Source organism: Sminthopsis crassicaudata, chromosome 1 (assembly GCF_048593235.1).
Source record: "Sminthopsis crassicaudata isolate SCR6 chromosome 1, ASM4859323v1, whole genome shotgun sequence".
NCBI classification, from domain to species: domain Eukaryota; kingdom Metazoa; phylum Chordata; class Mammalia; order Dasyuromorphia; family Dasyuridae; genus Sminthopsis; species Sminthopsis crassicaudata.
In genome coordinates, this window is record NC_133617.1 from 499,026,653 (window position 1) to 499,044,181 (window position 17,529).

At 34.7% G+C, this 17,529-nt stretch overlaps 1 protein-coding gene across 4 annotated transcripts in view; it reads right to left on the reverse strand.

The window, feature by feature from the left end:
• PRDM6 (PR/SET domain 6) overlaps nucleotides 1-17,529 on the reverse strand; it is a 157,877-nt gene that overhangs the window by 37,523 nt on the left and 102,825 nt on the right. For all 4 annotated transcript variants that reach the window (XM_074281504.1, XM_074281501.1, XM_074281502.1 and 1 more), the window contains exons 4-5: nucleotides 11,694-11,821; nucleotides 7,818-7,942 (exon numbers count right to left, since the gene is read on the reverse strand). In XM_074281504.1, coding sequence (XP_074137605.1) covers nucleotides 7,818-7,942; nucleotides 11,694-11,821 — 253 coding nt within the window. The remainder of the gene's footprint in view (nucleotides 1-7,817; nucleotides 7,943-11,693; nucleotides 11,822-17,529) is intronic.

The following is a 17,529-nucleotide window of genomic DNA, read 5'->3' on the forward strand; positions in this document are numbered from 1 at the left end:
GGGAGAATACAAAAGAAGTCAAATTTCCAACCTTACTATGAAAGGATCTAGCCCTTAACTTGTACAACTACTCTGTGCAAAGAATCGTATGGGAGTGTTTTGTGTATGTGTATAAATAGACATCAAAAATGATTTCCATCCTAAGAAGAGAAATAAAAAGAAAACAAACCCATAAGTATGTATATACAAGGAAATAAAAATGCATAAAATGTGGTAAGTTGTCAAGACAGGTACAAAGCACTAGGAGAGTTCTAATCATCCTTTACGTGTAAGATCTTTACATGTTATTCCAGGTGAGAATTAACATTTTACAGGCTGAGCTTTGACATTAACCCCATGATTTTTCAGTTGTTAAACTGTGTCCTTCCACATATTGTGCTCTTTTTGTTCACAAAAAATTTTTTTAATCATAGACTCCAATAAACCCATTATTGGATATGCCTGAGATTGCCCAGAGAATTATACAAATTATGCTTTCCATGCCCATCTGATAAAGCTTTCTGTTTGTTTCATGGGTGGTCAAACATAACACTTACAGTATATACAGTTTGCCCTTTTATTTTATTTTTTTAAGATGTTGCAATCTTTAAAGCAGAAACTGAAATCAAATGCTTGTAATACCCCACTGGGAAAAGAGATTACAATCCTTGAGTATTATAATCAATGACTTAATTCCTTTAAAACTTTTCTTAACCCTTAGAGATTTGGAAATAAGCATACTTTTTTTGGTTGCATAATCCCCAATATCTCACTGGTTTATGAATTTTCCCCTCGGTATTTCAGGTGCTAAATTACATAGCTCACTGATTCAGTACAGTCTTAACTCCAAATATCAGCTTGAAAATGTCCCATATGAATCTGATTATAGGATAAGCCAGAGACTAAGAAGTATTGCTGCCAGGCAATGCATTTTTGGATAAGGGCATAGAGCCAAATCTAGATGTTTCATGACTCCATTTTTACTTTTCAGCTGTATGACCCCAAGCTGGTGAGAGTAGTAATCGGTACATGAGCAGAAGAACAGCAGATTATGGTTTCTAAAATCTGTTGTCCTAAACATGTCTATCTTGTTCATAGTAATATTAGGATCATTAAATGGAACAATATTTGTAAATGTATTATTAAACTTCATGTACTCAACTAAAATATAAGAAATACACTCTACCAAGAAACTACTTGTACTTTCAAGTTCTTGATTAATCAGATTCATGTCTCTCATTGATCAATTAAACATGAAAACCATTCTAAAGGTACTTTAAAAATAATTAACCTTTTGGTTTCTTTGCCTTTAAACTTTTACCTCTATGCATTCATTCATATATTACAGCTTTGGCTACATTCCCAGAGTCTAAGTTGTGAACCATATTATAAGCCTTTTTGTAATACTCTTGGATTGAATGCCATATTATAAGTAGACAGTATTACATTGAGGTTCCAGCATTGAAGGCATTAGAACTGGAGCTGCTATATGCATGGTCTATGTTCCATCCTGCATGGGATCAGAAATTAGAGGAGTTCTGGGCAAAGTAACCAAGGATACAGAAATTGTGTTACATGAGAAGCAGTTAAAATAACCAGGAATTTTAAACCACTTACCCATTCAAAAAAAGAAAGAAAATCGAGTAGTGTTTGATAGCTGTTTTTAAATATCCAAAAAATTATCATATGAAAGAAGATTATAAATCCAGAAGGCAAACTTAGCTGCAAAAAGTGAAATTTTCAGGGAGATAAATCAGCCTTTTAAATGGAGATTTTTTTTCTGATAATAACCTTCCAAAAATGGAATGAACTTTTTTTTTTTGCTAGTGAGTGAGCTCTTTGTCATTTCAAATAATATTTGCCAAAGATATTGTAGAGAATGTTACTGCATTACATGGATTATTCTAGTATTCTATGACATTCTGATTGATTAGTATAATATCTTAAATTGGATCTTAAAAGTGATGAAGTAATAGAATATCAAAATGGACATTTTTTCAATGAATATAAACATTTCCTTACATAGGTAACAGAAATTATCATTCCTGGAACCAGACAAGGAAACAGAAGGAATAGACTACTCTTCCAAAAAGGGAAAAATTGGAAAGGGATGATAAATATTTATTTTTGACTAAAGAAATAAAGACAAGAGGAAAATAAGGCTCATGAACATTTTGTACTATAGTATTTTCTTGCAGCAAAACCAAGGGAGAAGAGAAAAAGAAAATGACTTATTCTTCAAAATGAAATCCATTATCTATAAACAGAATAAATCAATTCCCTTAATTTCTTCCTTTATTTTCTCTTGGCTATTTTCAGCCAACACCCAATTTTCCAGAAAGTTCATCCAAATATCAGTCAAACTTGTGGAGAGAAAAAGTCAATTAAATGGATTTTGGGGTATGATTCACTTTTTTGTTGAGCTTTTTATTTCATCACCGTGCATTCATAGATGACAGGCCTCCCTTACTTTGCCCTTACTTACACTGGAGCAACTCCATACAAATTACTGAATGAATAAAACTATCTCTCTGAATTAAATTTATTCTAATAACTTTCTTCCCTTCCTGGACTGTTTCTCCCTTATCTAACAAGATTCCTTCAGTTTGCAAACTGTTAAGGGTATTAAGCATTTCTAGGAGTTGCTTTACCTTTTATAAAGTACCAGTTAACCAATACCTAAAACAGGGAATTAAGTGGTGCTCTAGTTGTCTTTGGGGACTTCTAAAGTGCCTAATTTACTCCCATGAAGAATATATACATTATAAAATAAGGTATAATGTGCTCCAAAAGGATACATGGTCTAAATATAGGAGGTCTATATAAACATATAGATAGAGATTGGGGGGAGGATTCTTAACTAAACAATTCATAGAAAATAAAATGGATAATTTTAATTATATAAAACTGAAAAATTTTAATTTAATTCATAAAATGGAAATGCTGTAAAATGAGAAGGGAAATAGTCGATAGGGGGGAATTGTATCAAATTTCTTCAATAAAGGTCTGCTAAATATATAGGGAAGTTCAGAAAGGAATATCAATACCAGCAATTTTATGACTACTATATTAATACACACTTAAAAAACCCAATTCAAACCCAATTCACTGTTCCATATGCAGTCTCCCTTTTTGATCCTCTTAATACTGAAATGTTCATGTTATTGATGAAATTTTGAATTTAAATTAATTTTTTAAAAAAGAAATTTAAAAAACTTTCTAGGTAGTCATGCCTCACCAATGCTCAACTTCCCCACATTAACAAATGGCAGACCCAACTAGATTTAGTCAAAGAAACTTCCCTTTTATTTAGCAATATGGAGGATTCATCCTGCTCTCTGACCTTCTTCTTGGTACTACAGACAGCCACCAAATCCTATCTTGCCTCTTCCTGAAACCTCCACTCTCTTTAGAGTAGTATTCCTATAATGGCCTGTTCTTTGGGTCTTGCTTTTTTCTGCCTCTTCAGTGACTGTCTTTAGTAAAATCTGTGATAGAGAAGTGTCAAGAATAAGAATAAAGGAAAAGAAGCAATGATAAGATGGAAAACCTCATTACTGTATCGCCTCTTACCATGTAGACCTTGTCTCACATAACTCTCCTAAGAACAATTAGCAACAAAATGGGAGTGAGAAAAAACATGGGAAGTTACATACCTTTCCCATTGTAACTCTTAGTTGTCTCCCTTCCAGGGCTCTAGTCCCCTCCTCACCACCCACAGATTCCTTATTCCCAATATTGCTCATTGTAGCTGGCCATTCTTTCTTGACATCATACCTTTGTTCCCTTGTCTCCTCTAACTCTACCATGATCATTATCTCCTCAAAAAAAGCCCTAAATATTGACCCTTTTGTCCTAGTAGAAACGGAGTAAGTTGAGCAAAATGTACTTGGGGCAAATAGGGCCCTTACATTATTTTTTAAGATAAAACTAAATTGTTGAGTTGGAAGGGGAAAATCTTGGGACACATTGAAGGACACATCTGAAAAAATTTAAAAAAGAGATGGAGAAAAACTCATGGGCCATATGAAAGCTTCCTATTTTAAAAATTTTTTGCTCATTAGGTATTAAATTAAGTTGTTTCTATAATATTGAAGGATTGCAAGTGCTGAAGGTTTCAGTTGTCTTATCTTAATAACAGTTATTTCCCCAATAACTTCTCTATTCAACTCTTCACTCTCCACAGCAAAGTCCCTCTGGCTCTTTCTAACGCCTACCCTGTTTCAACTCCTCCCCCAGGCCACAGGAGCTATTACCAGTGTTTAAGAGGTAAGGCAATCATTAATTCCATTAATATTCAGGTAGAAGGATGGAGGAAGAGAAGCTCTTGCTGCTGGGACTTGTCAGGGAAGTGGAATATCTGTTCCTAGCTTTTCCAAGTTAGACGTTAGATTGCATTTCCCATAGGAACAATATTACAAATGGCAAATAGTTTCTAGAGTACTAATAGCAGGAATATTATGAGTTAAAGAGACTCATGGGATAGCCAAAGAACCTAACCACAATTTATAATATTGCTTCATCACAAATGTATTCCAAATTCCAAAAACCTGACTTTTATTATGAGCTTTTGAAATAAACCCCATTAATCAATTGGGGACTGCCTATATAAAAAGTATACATAGAAGGCACATAGGAAAGTTCTATAAATAGGTTCACTGATATTTACTTAACAATCTTAGAATAAGATGAAAGGTATACATCCCAAAAAATATGGAACTCTAATGCGTTCTAAGGAACAAAATAAATAAAATATACATGGGAAAGGGGAAAGGACTAGATTGTTAGGTAAGATTTCTTTTAAAGAAAGGAACTCTCAATAAGAAAAATTACTCAGATTATTGGTATCAGAATAAATAAAAATAAATGGATTATTCTATGATCTACATGTACAGAACCAACAACTAAATCTGAAGGAAAATTATGAATTTATATTTAAGTCCAGGACTTCCAGCTTTTATCAAGAGAAAACATAAAATACAAAAGATAGAAGAGAGTATTTTACAGATTAAAAAACAAAAACTAAAAACCAGGGAGGGAAGTGACTGTCCAATGTCAAAGAATTAATATCAAAGTTAGGATATGAATCCAGATCTAATGATAGTAAAGTTAGCATCATGCTTCAGCTCCTATTTTTTTGAATAACAAAGCACAAATCCCTAGATCATACTTCTAAGTGTCACCTTGAAGTTCAATTCCAGCCTCAGACACTTACTAGTTAAAAGACTCTGATCTAGGCACCAAATTTTTCACCTGTTTCCCTGTCTGTAAAATGAGGATAATAATAGCACTTACATTCCAGGGTAGTTATAAAATAAAATTAGGTGATAATTTAAAAATCATTAGCAAAACTTAAAGAACTGTATAAATAATAACTTGTTATTATTACTATTATAATTATCCCTACCACTTCTCATTCTGGGGCTATCCATGATGAAATACATACATAACCTCAGACATTATATTGAAACATAATAATAATTTTTATACTCTAGGGGTAGGGAAAGAGTGAAAGGTAAAGAAGGAACATTTCCTTTATGTCACATTTTCTGATTATTTCATATGTGTAAGTTTTGTGGCCATATAAGATTATAAATTCCTTGAGATTGATAAACCATCTTTTAAGGGTTTTTTTTGGCTTCTATTTGACCCAATAGATGTTCAAATGAATACTTATGGAGTACAACAATAACAACAACAACAAGTTGTACATAGAGCTTTAAGGTTTATAAAAGTTTTATATAGCACTTACTAGGTATCAGCTTCTGCGCTAAAACATTTGAAACATAACTCTCTGAGAGAGGTGCTTTTATTATCCCCATTTTATAGTTGGAGAAATTGAGGCAAATAGAAGTAGATTTGCCAGTCACACAACTAAAACTGTCAGAAGCCAAATCAGAACTTTTCTCTTCCCTACTCCAGGGCCAGTAGTCTGTCCATTGTTTCACCATGTGGGTTATAGAATATTTATTAAGAAGGTCAGAAAATACCATAGAATTGATGCTGCCTTTGAGGTGGTTAAAAATTCACCTGGATGTGGTGAAATTGGGGGTGTAGACGAAGAACCAAGAGTCTGAGAGCATGTTTGAATTGAATATTTGTCAATCTGTGGGAGACTACAGTCCAATAGTAAACATGAATATGCAAAAAAGGAGGGGTAGGTATTAGAGATAATGTGCAAAGCTGTCCAGGCCCAGGTAAGCACTTATCCTGGATCCCTAAATAACTTATCAGGACCCTAGTTTCTTCCCTTCTTCCCCATTCACTGCATAACATGTGTACTCAGAAACAAGGGCAGTTATAGGAAACTGAATTATATTGGGCCTCATATTTTTTCTGAATCACAAATTTTTTGAGCTTTACCCAATCTGTTTTGGAAAGAGAAGGTCCAAAGTGAAACATTGAGCCATGTGTGACTGAGTGACAGGTTCACAACACGGGAACCCGTCGGTCTAAGGATGTCATGATGTCCTAACCTATCAATCAGTTAGCTAGACACAGTATCATGTGCTGGGGACCCAAAATCTAAGGAAATGCTGGAGGAAAACAAGTAAATAAGTAAATAGATTAATGTAAATAAATATATAAAGCTAATACAAAATAATTTTAAGGGAGAAGCAGTAGCAACTGGGGTATCAAGAAAGTTCTCATATAGGAGATGGCACTTGAGCCGAGTTTTAAAGGAAGCAAAGCATCCGCAGGGCAAAGGTGAAGAGGCATTCCAGGAATCAAAGACAGTCTCTACAAAGACTGCTAATAGTAGATGGAATGTCATGAATGAGAAACAGCAAATAGGCCAGGTTAGCTGGAATACAGAGTATTGCAATTCATTTGTAATATATCCTTGTAATGCATTTGAAAATGTAAGCTGGAAAACAGATTATAAAGAACCCAAAATGCCAAATATGAGGAGATAATATTTTATTCTAGAGACAACAGGGAGCCACTATTGATTTCTTTTCTTTTTTTTTTTTTTTTTTTTTTTTTTTTTTTTTTTTTTTTTTGGTGAGGCAATTGGAGTTAAGTGACTTGACTTGGAAGTGTTAAGTGACTGAAAACAAATTTGAACTCAGGTCTTCATAACTTCAGGGCTAGTACTCTATTCACTGAGGCATCTAGCTGCCCTGCCAGTGTTGATTTTGATTTTTGAGCAGGGGAATGACATGGTCAAAGGAATATTGCTTTGCAATGTGTGGAGAATGTGTTGAAGAAAGAAGAGAAGTAGAGAGCTCAATTAGAAAATTAGTGCAATAGATCAGGCAGGAGGTGTATGAATGAAAAGTTAAAGACAAATATAATAGACGTTATGGAGGTAGAACTGACAAGATTCAGCAAGTGAATGTGTTGGGAGAGAGAGGGAGAGAGAGAGAGAGAGAGAGAGAGAGAGAGAGAGAGAGAGAGAGAGAAAGAGAGAGAGAGAGAGAGAGAGAGAGAGAGAGAGAGAAACAGAGAGACAGAGAGAGAGACAGAGAGAGAGACAGAGAGAGAGAGAGAGAGAGAGAGAGAGAGCAGGAAGAGAGGAGGAAGAGAACAAGAGAAGGAGAAAGAGGAGGAGAAAGAGGAGGAAGAAGATGAGGGTGAGGAGGAAGGGAGGGAGGGAGGAAGAAATGGAAAAGGAGAGAGGGAGGGAGAGAAGGAGAGAGAGAGAATGACAGAGAGAGGGGGGGTTGGGGGAAATGGAAGGAAAGATGATTCAGGTAAAAGAAAATTACTGAATAAAGAGTTGGACACATTCTCATTAATTGCCAAATTTCAATAGTGACAAGAAACCCTTTTGGAAAGCTAACTTTTAAACACTAATTATGAAACATGGATTTAGAAATGAAATAAGTTCTTACAGTTTTCATCCTGGGCAATGCATTGTAAAGGGATCCCAAAGAAAGATGTGTAGCTGTCATTGTACCACACCAGAAGTTCAGTGCCCCTGGGGATATCAATACAGGCTCGGTAGAATATATTTGACCTATTCAAAACAAAAAGAAAACCCAGCTTAGTAACATGTTTGATTCATTTGTTTTATCCACACTTTTATAGCCTTCAAAAGTTTCTGTACTATTGTTCCTAAATAATCTCTGTTTGTTATAAATCTGTACCCACCTTATCATCACCAGGCCTCAATCAGTGCTTAGAACCAAGTGCTTATAAACAACTGGCATTTTATTTCCATGGTATTCCACAAGAGAGTTTCTTTAATGAACTAGAAGGCTATCTGATCCAAAAGAAAGCTTATAGAGAAACAATCCGTTAATGTTCTGAGGAAAAATCCTCCCTCATCGAAAACAGAGAAGACATTAGTCCCCTAGCCTGATGGGGCCTTGCCTTCTTATTTGTAAGGGAAAGCATTAAGAAGATTTCTGCAACTTATAACTTGAAGTTACTAAATCTGTAATAAACTAAAGTGTCCTGCCATCTAAGAACCTAGTGAAATTAAAAAAAAAAAATTTGCCTCTTTCTCTCTAAATTTTGATACAGAAGAGTCAAACCCCTGAGTCAGAGAGAAATTCAACAAATACAGGAGAAACACTTCACTCTGAAAGATTAGGCACCAAAACGATACAGCCAAAGTACAAAGAAATGAACATTTTTATAACAGCTAGTGTACTGGAGAAAAAATATCTATGGACTGAAAAAAAAAGTGAGACTTCCATTGGTTTTTTTTTTTTTCTTTCAATGAAGAATTGCTACAAATATTAGCCTGAAGTTCAAGATAAAAGTGTTTAGGGCTGGTAAGCCTTAAATTTAGTCTTTCTGTAAGGAATTGGCCCTAGCAGTGCAATTTGTTCCTTGTATAACACTGCAGACATAAGGAGAATCCTTCACCACATTTTTCATGGCAGTGAGATATGCACTTGTCAACATATTTTGTCACCACAAAGTGGCTCTTGGCAATAGGATCATAAAGATCAATAAAAAAGTGCAGATTCTCAATATTTTACTTGCAGCTGCAAAAATTTCATTTATCTTGTTATTTTCCTCACTCAGTGCCATTCTGTCTCACGAGGGCACTGCTAGCTAAGCAGAATGTTTTTCCCCAACATTCTATGAATATCTGACAAAAACACCAGCCGTTGTCTGGCCCTACTGACCCCTCCTCCTCTAGCATTTCCCAAAGCTGTGCATTTTATTAATTCTTTCCACCATTACATTTAAAAAAAAAAAACCAAAACTGGAGCTGTGCTATAAATTACCGACATCTCCTAACTTGAGAAAAATCAAGACTACTTTGTACTTCAACCTTGTAACATTTCATCTCTCCATTTGGCTTCCCTTAACATAAACACAGTGGTCCGGCAAATGAATGTGCTAAAACCAAATGACACACTTTGCTGCTGAAAGAGCAGAACTGTTTTCAAGCAATGGGTGGTCTTCTTAGGCTTGGAGTAAGCCGAAAGAAAGAAAAAAAGTGTAAGTGTACACCGTTCCTTACAAGCAGACAGAGCTTCCAAAACTCGCAGAAATCTCTGCATGTTGAAGCACATCAAAGGGATTTTTCCCTTTTCGGATAATATTTCCTTTGCTGACATGTATTTAGTATTGTGGATGGATGACTCATAAAGATAGCTTCATGGCGTCCCCACACAGTTGAAGGAGAACACATGCCAACAAACATTATTGTCAGCCTCAAAATAAAAACAAAACGTTCAGCTGAGGGTCAATCAATCAAGAGCGCTTTGAAGAAAATTCCATTTAGATATTACAAATCATAACAGAACGAATTTAAACCAGCTGACTTTTTGTGAAGAGGACGTCCATGCACAATAAAAATTAGGCTGGCTCTTCGGTGTCCAACTTTTCTATTTTCTTACACTTGGACTGAGTCATTGGTGATGGATGCCAGTTTTTTAAATTGTGTTTTTGTAGTTCATTTTAGAAAGATCTGAAGTAATCGAAAACAGATCAGCAGAGGGAACTCTAAGTAAAAGCTCCATCATGAAAGGAAAGTTGTAAAATTCACTTAATATTGACAGATGGTAATGACTTACTCATGACCACCTTCCTCTTAGGCTTTTTCTCAGTTTTTTGAGATGTAGCATTTGTCTGTAAAAGTGCTCTTGATATCCATAGCATCTTTAACGTTTAGTGTATAGATTAAAAAAATGTTTCATAAAAACTTCAGGGAAGCTATGCATCTGTATTAAACATAAGTAAAGACTATAACTATGGAACTAATCTTTCCTTCAAATTATAATTTTTAGTTTTTAAAAACTCCAGAGATCATCTAGGCATAAAGGCCTAGAGAGTCCAACTGTTTTCCTCTAAATAAGCTGGTACAATTTAGGAAGCATCTAGAATTTCACAACTTTTAACCTGTGTCAGGAAGAAAATTAAAATGTTTCAATTGAAAACCAAAACAGAAAAGAAAAATAAATAGCTGTAGGCAAAAATGTAAGTTGGCCCAAAAAGGGAATTCTGCTTTGATGTGTCTATAATGCCTAATAAAGCTAAACAGTTGCTTCTGATACTAAAGGGAACACAATTGTTTATATCTGAGGTCATATATTTATACGACACATGTTTTCATGGGATTTTGGTGTGAGAACACTTAGCTATGCTTTGTGTTTCGTCCAATTGATTTGCATCCGCCTACTCATTTCTGCTCTAACCTCTTGGCAGTTAAGTGAGAAATGCTTGAACAACAGGTGCGCTGAGTTGATGTGGTTTACTATCTTGTAAATCCTGCCTTTTACTTTGCTTCCCAGAAACCTCAAAGTCCAACTCTGAATGAAAAAGGTTGCTTACCCTCCACACCACTTAGGAAATCATAAGTGTCCTTTGCACTGTAAAACAACCTCAGCACCTCAAGCCACATCCCAGGTGATCAGATAGATGCCTGAGCTTTGTAGCATCTCTGATGGAAGTGGAGAGATGGATACTCCAGGCCCAGGCCAGTGGCTGCAGAACAATCTGTCAACATTTCCTGCGAGGGTTACCTTGGGCCACTGATTCACACATTGCCTTTGTGTAAATGAAATAGTTTCCCTTGGGAGAAAGGCTGAAGGCAGCTGACAGTGAGGATTCTTGAGGTTAAGTCTAAAGGACAAGGGACCAAATCACATGGGACTCAGTGCCTCAGACTCCGTCCAGGGCACCTAGATTCAGCTTCATTTGCATTTGTTTTGGTCACCAAGTCGTGCATATCACACTGAGTTACAAGCCTTAAGGATGTCTTTCTTTTTGCTCCAAAAATTGTGATTTCATTAGTGTGGGGAATTCATACTGAGGAAACTTAATCCACTGATGCAGACTGGCAGCTCCTCTGGAACCTATCTTCTGAGATAATTTCATGGGGCACTGAGTAGTTAAATGATTTGCCAAGGTCCCATAGTTAGCATATGTCTAAGTCTGAACTTGAACACATTTCAATAGAACTTCAGGCTATTTATTAAATAGAACTTCTTCATGTAAAGAATGTTAACATCTGAGAGAACACTGGTTCTCTCAGGATACTAATTTAATATGATGATTTTACTATAATAATATAATTGAATTTTTGGTGCAGTAAATAAAAAAAGGAATTTTCTCTCAGTAATCTTATTCTTAAACTTTTAAAAAACGAAGAACTAAACTTCATTTGGAAATCTCACATAAAAATTCTGCCAGCCTAGTCACACTTTTTCGTATTTTTAAAAGCCACTTAGCAGTCCTGAATTTTCATACACAAAATATGGTATTTTGACTTCCATAAATGGTAGATAAATCAAGGTATATCTTACCTGTACTGTACTACTGTGAGATTCTGTTCCCCGCAGTGCCTCGCACATCGAATATATCTCATCCAGCTTGACTTACTAGGCTCCCCACCATCAATAAAGTGCTGTAGTGTCCCATCTTGGTCATATATCTAGAGAAGAGGTCAAAAGGTCAAGTAGTTAGAACAAATCATCAGCAATCATTTTTCCTCCTTCTCTTGATGTCTTCATGTGTCTGCTCCAGAAATTTATAACCCTGAGGCTTGCCAGGGCTTACTGATGCTCTCAGAAACTCCACTGAAATAAGAGGAAATTTTTTTTGGTGATGCAAGTCCGTCACAGTTTCCTTATCGAGCCAATCTTTCTCATATTAAACATATTTGTGGTGTCTCAAAGATGTGGCCATGTTTCCCAAAGGATATTTAACCTATTTTGACAAGCAATTCCTAAGTAATGAACTGCTGGATAAACAAAGAAATCTGGATAGAGAGGCTGCACTGACATGGCTGGAACATCTGAACCAAAGTCTGCCAGCTCTAAACTCATTAGAGTTCTTGAATAATCCGGAGGTAGAAAATGTTTGCTAAAGAGGAGAGGGAGTTGGGGTGGGATACAGCTAGCCCTAGGAGAGAACAATTCTTTATAAAAGAGAGAATAACCTCATTTCGCTTGAGGGAACGTAGGGATTCAGTTGTTAGGAGCTGGAACTATTAGAAGCCTCATCACAAAAAAAGGAGGACAGAGAGAGGGAAATATTCATTATCTATTAAATCTAAATCTCCTAGTTGAAAACTACTGACAGATTAGATTTGTCAGCTTTTTTTTTTTCCTAGTGAGAATTCAGGAAAATAAAATCAGCTTTAAATGCAGCAATAAAAAGCCTCAAAAGGCTGATGATAACATGATATCCTAGTGTAAAAAAATCCCATGTTGGAAGACTTGCTTTCTGGAGTCTGGCATGGCATATAATCATTGAAAATAACTATTCTCAACCCAATGGTAATACATAAATTATCAAAGTATAATCACTGACACATTCATTTGTAGATCACCTTTTAGTCTATTATTTGACTAGTTTCCATAATTAATTTTATTATGCCAAACACCAGAGTAATTCTAAGGCTTTTTAGATATTTTCTTTTTCCTTCCTTCCTCCCTCCCTCCCTTCCTTTCTCCCTCCCTCCTTCCCTTTCTTTCTTTCTTTCTCCCTCCCTCCTTCCCTTTCTTTTTCTTTCTTCCTTCCTTCCTTCCTTCCTTCCTTCCTTCCTTCCTTCCTTCCTTCCTTCCTTCCTTCCTTCCTTCCTTCCTTCCTTCCTTCCTTTCTTTCTTTCTTTTCTTTCTTTCTTCTTGTAAGTCAATTGGGTCAAATGACTTTCCCAGTGTCACACAACTAGTAAGAGTCAAGTGTCAGAGACCACATTTGAACTCAGGTCCTCCTGATTCCAAGGTGAGTACTTGATTCACTATGCTACCTAGTCCTGATATTTTCTTTTCAATTAAAAGAAATTACAATTTTTTTCTCATCAATTAAACATTTACTTTAGTTTATTAAATATTATTAAAAAGCTAGAGAAACCTCTTTTTTCATTAGTAGTTACTAATATATTTCTATGCAGTAAATACTTTACAATTATCTGATTAAATAAATATTAAAGTCACTGAATATATCATTTACTAACAAATAAACTCAATAAAAATGTTTTTTAACCATATTTTGACTGGGAGAAACATGTGAGTAACTTCAAGCCTTCAATATAATAGTAGATAACTTCACTTTTGGAAACAAAATTTAATCATTCTGTTTTTTGCAGACACTGAATAAAGCCTCAAGAATCCTCTCCATAGTCTTCTTAAATGTAAGAGTTCATTTCAGTTTCTCTTAAAATGGATTCTCATCAGCCATCATAGGGAATAGTCTTTCTAGGACGTCCTGTAAACAATTCTTCTTTTCAAAACTTCTTTTCAACAATTCTTCACAAACTTGTCAAAATACAGTCCCGTATTGGGACCAATTCCTACAGGCAGGAAAGACAGGTTTCAAAATAGCCACATGAATCTCTGGTAGTTGTAGTCTTTCCAGTCTAAGAAGAGTTTTGATTATTGCATGGTTTAAGCTCAGGGAATGGAACTTTCCAATCCTAGGATCTGTTGAAACGATCTATGATGGAGTATAATAAAGACAAGAGTCTTTGGAAGTAGAAGAGCAAAGCAAAGAGAGACAGTCATGGATGGGCAGATGCTTGAAAAAGACAAGAAAAGTAGTGAGTGCATTCTCAGGCTCCATTAGGAAGGATGGAATATTTGACAGACAGGACAGTTAGGACCAGAGCCTGAGGAACTTTCCCCTGCTTGAGAAGAGAGGGGGCATATTTACATCCAGAGTTTACTGTTCTTTTTATGTTGTTTATTAGCTTTTTTTCAATAGTTTATAAAAGACAGCTGTATGTAGATAAAGACAAGTTTCATCTTAATTGTTTTTGTGTCATTGATGTCTTTAATTATAGACAGAAATTGTAAATAAGGAATGCCAGTGTAAAACATAGCATACACAGGATTAAATTCAGGATTGAGGGACTATATCTCTGCCTCAATGGCCAGGATTTTTCTCTTAGCTTAGAAGTAGGTGAGTGGTGTTCCAAGATATCTTTATGATACTTTAATGAATCTTTTCTTTCATAAGCTCCCTGACATAGCAGAGAAAAGAATCCAGTTGATCTGAAGGCCATTATACTATCCCCATCTAAAACTATAATTTCTTCAATATCAGTAGAATAGATCAAGTTAAATACAGGAGCTTTTGACAGTTTCTAGCCTAGTCCAACAGAATGGAGGAAGTCAGAGAAAAGAGAATGTTGACTAAGGGGATTGTTAAATCCCAAAATTAATCTAGTAGGAAAAGAAAGGAACTATCTCAAAGAATCAGCCCTCAGTTGGTAGGAAGAAAACTCTTTCTTAACCAAACTTTGCCCTCCAAAGTGCCATCTGCTGGTTGTAAATTGTACATTGCACTAGTTTCATTTTTTTAAAATGTGACTTTTCTCAGGATGAGAGCCAACAGTTCCAATGGTCTTGTGATGAAGAGATCCATCTGTACCCAGAGGACTGGGGTGTGGATCACAATATGCTATTTTCACTTTTTTTGTTGTTTTTTTGCTTGCATTTTGTTTTCTTTTGCATTTTTTCCTCTTTGATCTGACTTTTCTTGTGCAGCATGATAATTATAGAAATATAGGAAAAATTGCACATGTTTAACATATACTGGATTACTTGTCTAGGGAAGAGGTGGGAAGAAAGGAGGGAAAAAAATTGGAACTCAAGGTTTTGCAAGGGTAAATGTTGAAAATTATCTTTGCATATATTTTGAAAATAAAAAGCTTTATTTATAAAAGGATGAGATCCAACCCTTTATGTTTTGCTTATTTTAAGCAAATATATCCTAAAGCATTTAGTATATCCTGAAATATATCCTAAGCATTTAGCATAACTCATGGTACATACATTTTAATTTTAAATTTTCCTAAATTTTAGGAACTTATGTTAACTAATTTTTATAGTTTAAGTGTAAAATTGAATCCAATCTAGTACTGGCTGTTTTTGAGGAAGAATATGTCTACTTTAATTTTTCATTTTACCAGATTTTTTCTCCTCCAATTTTGACATGCAATTACCTTTTAAAGTATACTTTTTTGTTGTTATGGATTTTATTTTCTTATCTCTCTCAATTGAAGTAATTATTTTTGTTAGTTGTATTTTGAATACTATTTTTTAAAATTATGTTCTAGATTTAAATGTCATTTGATTTTTAGACTATTTTTCCCATATAATTTTTCTTTTCCATTTTTCTTATCTGTGTCTCAGATTCCACTATGCTGAATCCATACATTCTTATATTGCATATCAACAAAGTGACTAATAATGTCATAATCTCTTGATGTGCAAGCAGGATTCCATTGAGACTTATTTGTATGTTAACTTTGTCAGACAATTAGTATATTTCTGAATTGCTGCTAACATGCATGGTTGAAGTTGGCTAAAGTATCTGATCAGTTTGTCAACTTCTCTGGTGATTGGTTGAACATTGACATTATAAATCAATATTGTAAAAATATGAGAGTGGTACTTTTAAAAAACTTACTTTATGAGTGTTGGCATTTTTAGAAGATTACTGATATTTGGAGTAGATTATGTGAATAGAAATGAGAAAATTGTAGTCATCTAGGAGGACAATGCAAAATAGTTGAGAGTAATTTAAAACAACGTATATGGGAACCAGGTCAGGAGAAAATATTATGAAGTGCTATTCAATGACTACTCAAATGGTCAATTTTTTAAAAAGGGACAATCCTTGGATATTGGCTCACAATACTCCATTTAAAGTATAAGAGTGCTATAATAAAATTGAAGATAGCATGTGAAGTACATGCATAGATTTTTTGATTACGAAGAAAATTAAGTCAAGTTTCTTGCAATCAGAATCAGACTTTTCACATATGATTGAGGATACATTCAGTGATACTGCAAATTAAAATTGCATATTAACAAATCAGCTAACAAGAAAAAAAAGTCCACTCTCATTTATCTATCCTACATTCATACTTGATCCAAGAAAACTAGGCAAAGGAAGAGCCCTGCAGATTCAGAGACAATAAAGAATGTCATAAAATCTGGTTGAGAAGCTGACCCAGGGGCAGACTTTAACCTGGAAAGATTTTAGAACAAAGGAATGCTGTCCTGAGAACCAAATACCAACATAAAGAAATCATCACAAAAGAAAACCTACATTCTGTTAAACTTATGGTTAAGATGTCCGTACATAAACTCTAAGAAACAATATAATATTGAAGCTGTAGAAGATGAGAGCTGAATTATTAGCTTCTAAAAATGAGATGAAGCCAGGGAAGGAAGTTGTCCCAATGCCCTCAAGTAATGAGCATGATCTCATCAGGAGTTTTAAAAAGGTCTTTCCCACTAGAATCATAAGTGTATGAAGAGATCATAAAAAATTCATAATCAAAAATCTGGATTTCTAATTAAATTTTTCAATTAAAATTTTGCTTTCTTTTCTCCTACTTTTCTTGCCTACCATTGAGAAAATGAGAAAGCAAAACTTCTGTTACAAAAATAAAGAGTTGAGAAAAGCAAACTCCCACATTGCCCATTTTCCCCTAAAAAAAAGTTTCAAACTATATTCTGATTTCATCACTTCTCTATCTGGGTGGAGAATAGCATATTTTATTATAAGTCCTTTCAAAGTCTTCAAAATATTGTTGTGATCATTGTGATCATATAATTGTTCTTTTTCATTCATTTTGCATCAGTTCATACAAGTTTTCTTAGGTTTCTCTGAAATTATTCCCATCCTCATTTCCTAAACTGCAATGATATTCTAGTACATTTGTAAACCATAACTTATCCAGCCATTCAATAATTAATGGACACCACCTTGGTTTCTAATTCTTTACCATTGCAAACAGAATGCCTATAAATATTTTTGTAAACATGGGCCCTTTTTCTCTTTTATTACTTGGAAGTACAGGCTTAGGAATGAGTCAAAGGATACATACAGTTTAATAGTTTTGGAGGTATAGATTTAAATTACTTCCCCAAATTCCTAGAATAAGAATAAATATTGCATCAATGTACTGGTTTCCCCAAAACTCCTCCAATATTTTCCATTTTTATCTTTTTGTCACCTATGTTAATCTGAGGGGTATGAGGTAGAACCTCAGAACTGGTTTAATTTGCTTCTGTCTATTAATGATTTAGGACTATTTTTCATATAGCTATTGATAATTTGGATTTCATCCTCTAAAAACTACCTGTTTATAAATTTATCAATTGAGAAATAATTTGTCAATTG